This window comes from Leptonotus elevatus, chromosome 16 (genome assembly GCF_054856555.1).
Source record: "Leptonotus elevatus isolate MCC_2025b chromosome 16, RoL_Lele_1.0, whole genome shotgun sequence".
Taxonomy (NCBI): domain Eukaryota; kingdom Metazoa; phylum Chordata; class Actinopteri; order Syngnathiformes; family Syngnathidae; genus Leptonotus; species Leptonotus elevatus.
Genome location: NC_141254.1, coordinates 16,274,141 through 16,282,839, shown reverse-complemented (window position 1 = coordinate 16,282,839; position 8,699 = coordinate 16,274,141). Strand labels below are relative to the sequence as shown.

Genomic DNA, 8,699 nt, shown 5'->3' with positions numbered 1-8,699 from the left:
AGCTTCAACCAATTTATCCCATCAACAAATAATCAGCAAACATCCATTATGATGTTATTTTAATGATGTTACTACGACTACCGAAAACACTTTATTTTAATGCTCCTACTTGACAGTCGTCCCTCTATGGTACTCATTCAGACTGTTACCTTTCATAAATATTAGTTACACTTTTTTTTCCTCTAGGGGAATATTGAAGGGGAAAAAAAATGGACTAAATGTTTTGACAATAGTTGCTTTACCACCCACATTTTCACAATTATGTTCACTCTGCTCAAGAAGAAATGATCCTTTCGGATATATATATAGCAATCACATCAAATTTGTCCAAATTTAATTTAGGTAAATATCAGCCTCTTTGAGGACATCCTGTTTCTGATTAAAGTAGTCTCTGAACCAGGAAATGTGATCCTTCTTCTCTTGGGAGGTCAGATAGGGGTTTCTGGACAAACCAGTCACCACAAGTTCCATGAAGTGTCGTACTGGTCCTTGCCTGGTGAAACCCTCCTCCAGGTGTTTCTCCAGGAAGACATGCTCATGAAAAGGGATGCTGGCCTCCTCCTCAAGGCCTGACGAAAGGAAAGACCACGGTCATTCATTGTTTCCCTTCACGTAATCCCAGCCGTTATTGACTCACCTGCTTCATTGTCAATTGGGTACTGCCAAAGTTTTCCCTCTTTGGTCCACTGAATCATTTCCTCAAAGGCGTTTCGGGGCATTGGGTTAGCGGCGGAGGACAGCTGGTTGGCAAAGTCAGCATCCCACAGGGTTGGTTGAGCTAAAAAGCAGAATTATGTGAAGATGTGGGAGAACCCTCATTTTAAAAGGAATTAAGGAGCAGAATTTGAATATATCTTAATTTAGATTTTTTTTGGGGCACATGAGGACCCCTTTTGCCAGAGCCGGTCACAACACAACAGTAGCAAAGTAGCCTCGTGTCTCACATGTCTGTTTCACAGTCGAGTGATTTCGTGTTCAAACCTCAGCGTCAACATTCCTGTGTGGGGGTTCTGCATAGTCTCCCCATGCTTGCGTGAGTTTAAATAAATTCTTACCAAACGTTGCCTCCACTCTATCTTCATTAGTCATGGAAGAGAAGATGTTGAGTCTTTTCCCTGTAAACAAGCTCCTCCTAAAATAAATAAATAAACGTCAGCGTCTTTTCAGCATCACCCGAAGACAGCGTCAGTCCCAAAACCAACAACCTACGTTCTGGGAACTGCGTCCAGCTTCGCAGCGATTCCTCGTTGGCGTATGTAGCCCTGCCCATCGTCATCAAACCGGATATGATCGGCTGGATAAACGGGCTGGCGATTGGAATTCCTTCCCACTTTCATGTCACCTATAATGGCTCTAAGAAATATTTTTGAAAGATCCGTGGTTTAATGTCAAAGAAGTGTACAGTACCACTAGCAAAATATACATAATAACAATGCCTGCTGAGCCTTCTCTGCTGATTTAAACACTATCAAGAAGCATTGACCTACATTAACAACCTAAATTCTGAGATTTCTTCCATGGAATTGTAAGCGATTTATTCCGACAGTCTATTCACTTTATTTCATAGCTATTTTCTTGGCTACACTGCTTTATTTAATAATGTGTTTTATATAGTTTTGCCATGTAATTATAGAACTAATAAATTTGAACTGCTACAGAAGATAGGGCACAGTTGTGTGCTGTTATACTGCATTTTTGTACTACTGTTGGTCTTTAGAATTGCAATGGTCTTATTGAATTAAATCCCCACTCTAGGCCAGGTACCAAATGCACAGCCAGCCACAGTGACGGTCAGTACAAACTGAACTTTATTATCTTTGGGCTCTTATATTGGCTTTATTAGATTGTGCAACTGGTCATAATGTTGTAGTCAGTGAGTGTAAAATTGTAACTTGATGACAGCCATGTACACTGGAGTGACGCTAATGTACCCCAGTTTGTTGATGTCATCCTTCCTGTGAGTCTCAGTGACGGCCTCGTGCTGCCTAAGCTGCTTGAGCAGCTCAGACTCTGCCTTGACGCGGTTAGGAAGAGTGGAAGCAGCAGCAGAAGCGGCTGCAAGCAGTTCTGGATCCAGTGTCTCACTAAAAAAAAAAAAAAGAGAGAGACAGATTTGGTGAATTAAGAAAGACACAGCAATGTTGCTGGGAAAAAAGCCCGCCTCACGTCTGAGCAGAAGCTTCATCTGAAGCCTTTTGAAACATGCTAATGCTGCTCTCCATAGCGGCTGGCGTGGATTTAGGTTGGGAGACACGTTGCCTAACTTCCACTTTTTTAAGTTTCCGCTTGCTGGTGACATCCACCTTCATGGCTCCCAGAAGAGTAAGTAGATTATTCTTCGCGCTCTTGGCTGCAACGGGTGGAACTTCTTTTCCCTTAGCGCCATCCTTCATGATGTTCTCTCCATGATTTGGCTCATCAAGTTTGTTGATTTCACTGGAATCTTGGGTTGGTTGTTCACTCGCTGTTTTAGTTTCTGTGGGGTAAAGCCCTTTATCTGCATTATCAGAGCTGTGTGTATTTTCACCTAATTTGGCAGAACTTGTACTTAGGGATTTTGCCCCGCAAACACTTGACACCCTATGAGAAACCAAAACATTGTAATGTAAAAAAACATTATCTCACAGGCAGCAATTTCATCATTAATGACAGTAAATTTGAAAAGGGCATGTCTGTATTATCACAGACGTCAAACTTAGCGACATTATAGTGTTTAATGAAATTATGTCAAATACTGTCTATAATAAAGATGCAGTAGCCATGACGGCGAAAATCAACTCACCTTAAAATTGAAACTGCAGCCGTGTCACAATCTATTGTAAAAATACGCGACCCTGATATATTTACTGGTGAAAATTGAATTACATTCAACGTGCGGGATAGGAATCTAAACATGATTATATAAAAATACGTCCTTCCACGATCCTAACTTGCGTCTATGTTGCAACTCCAAAACGGTTCCCCGTAAACATAAATGGGGGTAAAAGTTCCGTTATAAATGTTTAAAAAAAATCGATAAGAAGGATTGTTCCATTATATATAAGGACATTTATCAAAGAGATGAATACGAGGAATAAAACTGTTTTCTAATATTGTTATTAAAACACGTCTTGTGCATAGTTTGATTCGTTGATGTAAAGTAGTCTCGCGATAACACAGCACGACCGGAAGTTGCCTCAAAATGGCGACAGCGCGCAAGCGCTCCATCACGAATGGAGGTTCCTGTTGCTATCCGCGGTCTGCTTAGTTATTTATGTTGAGAATGGAGTATTCCAGCGAACGGTTTGCTTTAATAAATATGTTTCGTTGCATAGCTCAACAGTGAGTTCTCATGTTCGTAAAAGTTACCGCTTACCCGCTGAAAGGAGAACGTTTCATGCAGGTAAATTGAAAAATGTCCATTAAAGCTAAGTGACTTAGCTTCCAGGCTAACACAAAACTGCATACTGCAGCCTGCTACAACTTCATAATGAACACAACGTACGAACGAGATGTTTTCGCCACCGTCATCGTTGTTGTTTTACATGCGCTGTTTCAGTTTCAGAGTTGATGTACGTGAAGTGCTTGGGTAGTTTGTTCTGTCCGTCAGAGCGATTTACCCGCCTTCTTTTGCACTACTGTAATGTACAGTTTCCATTTTCATGATTTTTTTAAAAAATATTTTGTTGATTATTTATTAAAACTTTATGGATTACTTTCCGAGTGCGAACCCATTAAATAAAGTATGTATGTAAGTATATATTGTTTATTTATTTTTTGTAAATTGTAAAGCCTAATGCCTGAGTTATCACATTTTGGGATTTTACTTACCAATCAATCAATCAATCCATGTCACTTTCTTATCTCATTAAGACGTTGTGGTTCAACTTTCCTGCATGAGTTGTTGCACATGAAATGCATTGTACAGTATTGACAAACCTGTGTATTTTGTCAGTAATGGCGGAGGAAAGGCGTCAGAAGCAGTGCTCGGTAGTCCTCCCTACTGAGTCCATGAAGGCGATGGCAGAGTCGATGGGAGTGGGCCAATTACAGGAGGACAGTTGCACAGCCCTAAGTGATGAAGTCAGCTACAGAATAAAAGAAATTACACAGGTACACCACAGTGCTAAGACGGAAAACACCATTGTCGAGCTTTATGTTATAATGCATTTGTTCATATCATGTTTTTGATGTGCTGTTGCTCTTTTTTAAGGATGCTCTTAAATTTATGCATCATGGGAAGAGACGTAAACTAACCACCAGTGACATTGATAATGCCCTCAAACTTAAAAATGTGGAGGTAAGGGAGAACATGCTTATTATAGGAAACTAATAAATGAATTGCTGTAAATTATGCATTTTAAGTAGATTTTGCTCTTTGTAGCCCCTGTATGGATTCCAGTCGCAAGAGTTTATCCCTTTTCGTTTCGCAAGTGGTGGTGGGAGAGAGCTTCATTTCTATGAGGAGAAGGAAGTGGACCTAAGTGATATTATTAACACCCCACTTCCCAGAGTTCCGCTGGACGTGTCTCTTAAAGGTATACATATTACAGCATTACTTTATTGGGTGTTTTTCAGTGTCAGTCTAATGTTGCTGTACTTCCTTTCAGCCCACTGGTTAAGTATTGAGGGGATTCAACCTTCCATTCCGGAAAATCCACCACCAGGTAAGACTGTTTTGATACACAAAGGACCGTTAATTAAATAAAGACGGGATAAGATAACGACTTATTTCTAATTCACTGCTTTGTAGCACCAAAAGAGCAACAAAAGGCAGAATCCACTGAGCCCCTCAAAGTTGTCAAACCAGGTCAGGAGGAGGATGGTACCATTCAAGGCCAAAATCAAGGGGCAACAGCTGCTGATGGTAAAGGTCAGTATCTAATTTTAATGTTGATTTAATTCCTTTCACATGAATAGCTTTCTCTGTTCTCGAAACGGTCTTTTTGTTAATCCTGAATATCTTTTTCAGGAAAAGAGAAAGGTCCCATAAGGTTGAAACCTCGCAGCACGCACGAGCTTTCCGTGGAACAGCAGCTCTACTACAAGGAGATCACTGAAGCCTGCGTTGGATCTTGTGAAGCCAAGAGAGCTGTGTTTACATTACTATTCATCTTTACCAAAATCTAAATAACAAGGTGGCATAAAATGTTGATCGTGCTGACATTCTGCTGTCTTTTTGTCATTCAGGAAGCCTTGCAAAGTATTGCCACAGACCCGGGACTGTATCAGATGCTACCCAGATTCAGCACCTTTATTTCAGAAGGAGTGAGTGTCTTTTAAAACACCTCCCGCCCTACATTTTCAGTACCATCCATCCATTTTCCCGAGCGATTCGCTTTTAAATGCTCTCCTTGTGATAGGTCCGTGTTAATGTGGTGCAAAACAACTTGGCTCTGCTGATTTACCTCATGCGAATGGTTAAAGCCCTGATGGAGAACCCCACTTTATACCTGGAGAAATATGTGAGTAAAAAGAAACCGAGTTGGGACAATGGGATCATTATAATTGAGTCCATTTATATGATTTCATCATCGTCGTTATTTTCCCTGCAGCTGCACGAGCTCATCCCGGCTGTGGTGACATGCATCGTGAGCAAGCAGCTGTGTTTGAGACCAGATGTTGACAACCACTGGGCTTTACGGGACTTTGCTGCTCGACTTATGGCGCAGAGTTGCAAAACCTTTAGCACCACGACCAACAACATCCAGTCTCGCATCACCAAGACTTTTACTAAGGTGATTTTTCTTTTTCACTTACTGCCATGATTTTAGATAGATAGATAATTTATTCATACCATGAAAAAAAATCAGTTTGCCACAACAGCAATATTCACACACACTTTGTGAGGTTGTAATTAACATTGATTATATTTTATTTTATTTTCAGAGTTGGTTGGATGACAAAACCCAGTGGACGACGCGATACGGCTGCATCGCTGGACTTTCTGAACTTGGACCCGATGTAAGTTTCTGTCTGGGTTTCCCCGTTTGGATCAGCGCAACCCTTATGCCTTTATCCTTTACAGGTGATAAAGACGTTGATCCTTCCTCGGCTTGCTGTAGAGGGCACTCGCATCAAAGCAGTGATGGAAGGACAAGTGATCTCCAACATTGATAAGATTGGAGCGGACCATGTTCAAAGTCTCCTACTGGTAATATAATAATAGTAATATTAATACATTTTATGTGAATGTTCATGTTTGTTTTTGAGTATATAAAATTGAAAATGTTTGCATTCCAGAAACACTGTGCCAGTGTCATTGCTAAGATTCGACCTCCACCAGACATCGTGGAACAATACCGGATTGACTATGGTTACCTCGCACCCATGCTGTGCTCCCATGTAATGAAGGCTCGGACCCAAGCTGCAATGCAAGCCCAGCAAGTCAATAGAACCACGTTAACAATCACACAGGTGCAGGAGCAGTTCCACATGTTTTATTCTTTTGAACTGAACGTCTGCTAGCGTAATGCTACAACACGCAATATGAAGTGTCATAGACTGGCTAATGATGCTAGCGAGCATTAATGTTGCGGGAATGTTCAAACATAAGTGTTCAATCTGCCGAGATGACTCGGCATTTGTCGGTGATGGTAGTTTTGAGTAATTGATTTTTGTCAGTTAAGTTTTGAAATCAGCAAATAATCTTTTTGTTTCTGTCTTGCAGCCTCGTCCGACCCTCTCCGTTTCACAAAGTGGACTCAGTGGATCGACAGGGCCTCGCACTCCCAGCATCATTAAGGTTCCAAGCTCCCTCACCCTGATGTCGCCAAGACCAGGGACCCCCTCACAGCCATCGCCACCTGCCACTAAGTATATTGTCATGGGAACCAGCGCGGGAGCCGCCTCAACACAGCAGGTACGTTCTAGTTTGAGGTGAATAGCGAACCGTGGGTATAGGATTGCTATATCCAAGCATTCATTTGTGTGCGTATTTCCCCCCCCCCCCAGCAGGTAATCACCATCAACTCTTCCCAGTCTGCAGTTACGAGCACCGTACCCAGCGCTACTTCAACCTTGCAGCCCATGGTGAAACTAGAACCGGGAGGTGGCTCCGCACATGCTGGTTCACGACCCATGCAGAAGTACATAGTGGTATCCCTTCCCTCGTCCACCTCTTCCATGGAGAATAAGAGCTCTGTAATCCCGACGCCCATCTCTACCACACTTGATCCAACGCTGAAGATGGACCGATCGGACTCTCCCGGCGTGAGCACACAGTCACCACACTGACATTTTGCGTAAGAGATTTAACACGCATTCAAGGACTATCTTCAGGTTTAAACTGCAAACGCCGGAATGTTGCAGAGGCAGATGTTGGATCGGAAATTGTAAATATGGGACTGCTCAACGACAGGCCATCTGTCACAGTGTTTCATCCTGTACTCCAATTGATTTCATGCTCTCTTTTTTTAACCCAAAAATAAATTTCACTTTTTATTTGTATTGCTGCTTGTTGATGTGTGAATGTCTCAATTGTTTGTTTGTTTTTCATTTAGATTTTATGTAATGACGCCTCATCCTTACCCCAAGCAAAGTCAATAGTAAGCAAACGTATAAAAAAAATTCACATTTAAAAATCAAATACTTTGTTTGTATAGTGAATTTAACCTACCATTTGTCCTCATTAACTGTATGCTATTGTGCTTCTATTAGCCATCTATGTTTGTCTTGTTGATTGGCTCTAATGCTTGTTAAACCGGAGCGCTATTTGATTGTCAAACCAGAGTTGGATTACAACATATGCTACTCACAAAAAGTTAGCGATCTTTTGTGACGAACCAAACCTATGCCGCTAAACTTAACATATATTTGTTTTATGATCAAAAAATGGATGGATGGATGGATATTACACATTATCATTAGGGATGGGCGCGTACCATATAAGGTTTTGGTTTCGGTCAGTGGGGGGGGGGGGTAATAAATGAAAAATAAACTGCTGACTGCAAACTGATTCACTTATTATTATTTGATTAGATTAGATTTGTAAAACTGTCATAAATGTGCAGCTGGCGAGAGACGAACACTGTGTGCACTTGGATTTGAATGCATCAGGCCGAAGCCAATGTGTTTAAATGCCCATCATCTCCTGCTCCTTATTTCAAGCATTAGTGAGGCCTGTTTATTGTTGACAACATGCCCATGTGAAACCGTCAACGTGAGCCAATTTGTGTCGTTAATTTTTTATTTTTTATTTTAACCAAATTATTTTGAAGGGCTCTGAGCATTATCAGTAAATCATTACTTACTGAGCACCGTTGCGAAGGCAAGAATGCCTTAAAGTAGACTGTTCACAAATAATATAATTTAAGTACCACATTTCAGTCAGTTGAAATCGTGGATTTTATTTCTCCCATTTATTTGCTTTTATGATCATGATAATTACTGGCGTTATATACTAACTTAAAACTCATTCACTGCCATTGACGGCTATAGACGTAAAAAATTCATTAGAACTATTTATATTAGTTTATCATTTTTTCCAATTTGTTACGTTTTTTTTGTTGAGTATGCAAACCTAGAAAAAAATATTTTACATTTAGAACAGATATAAAATGTATGATTAATCGGGAGTTAACTAGTGAAGTCATGCCATTAATTACAAAAAATTGCAATCGCCTTTTTAATAATCTTTTCTTCTTTAAAAAAAAAGTATTTTTAAATATGAAAACAATAATATTTTCTTTTCTTTTTTTAAAGAAAAGATTATTAAAAAT

General features: G+C 40.4%; 2 protein-coding genes across 4 annotated transcripts; one reads left to right on the top strand and one right to left on the bottom strand.

The window, feature by feature from the left end:
* Positions 1–44: 44 nt before the first annotated feature.
* mrps31 (mitochondrial ribosomal protein S31) lies at positions 45–3,039 on the bottom strand. The gene is made up of 7 exons (XM_086057588.1): positions 2,783–3,039; positions 2,167–2,580; positions 1,932–2,084; positions 1,210–1,353; positions 1,056–1,132; positions 638–778; positions 45–569 (listed from the first exon to the last, which is right to left on the bottom strand). Exons 1-7 carry the CDS (start codon positions 2,893–2,895, stop codon positions 334–336), a joined length of 1,278 nt encoding a protein of 425 aa, XP_085913714.1. The 5' UTR covers positions 2,896–3,039; the 3' UTR covers positions 45–333.
* Positions 3,040–3,153: 114 nt separating this feature from the next.
* taf6 (TAF6 RNA polymerase II, TATA box binding protein (TBP)-associated factor) lies at positions 3,154–7,936 on the top strand. Of its 3 annotated transcripts, none has more exons than XM_086057587.1 (15): positions 3,154–3,382; positions 3,935–4,092; positions 4,193–4,279; positions 4,364–4,517; positions 4,590–4,646; positions 4,733–4,852; positions 4,952–5,070; positions 5,170–5,247; positions 5,343–5,444; positions 5,535–5,717; positions 5,869–5,943; positions 6,008–6,133; positions 6,223–6,396; positions 6,650–6,841; positions 6,934–7,936. In XM_086057587.1, the coding sequence occupies exons 2-15, from the start codon at positions 3,937–3,939 to the stop codon at positions 7,213–7,215; spliced, it is 1,905 nt and encodes a 634-aa protein (XP_085913713.1). In that variant the 5' UTR covers positions 3,154–3,382; positions 3,935–3,936; the 3' UTR covers positions 7,216–7,936. The 3 variants fall into 3 exon arrangements, with proteins under 3 accessions (XP_085913713.1, XP_085913712.1, XP_085913710.1); XM_086057586.1 differs by having other exon boundaries at positions 4,952–5,073; positions 6,937–7,936; XM_086057584.1 differs by having other exon boundaries at positions 4,952–5,073.
* The last annotated feature ends 763 nt before the right edge of the window (positions 7,937–8,699 follow it).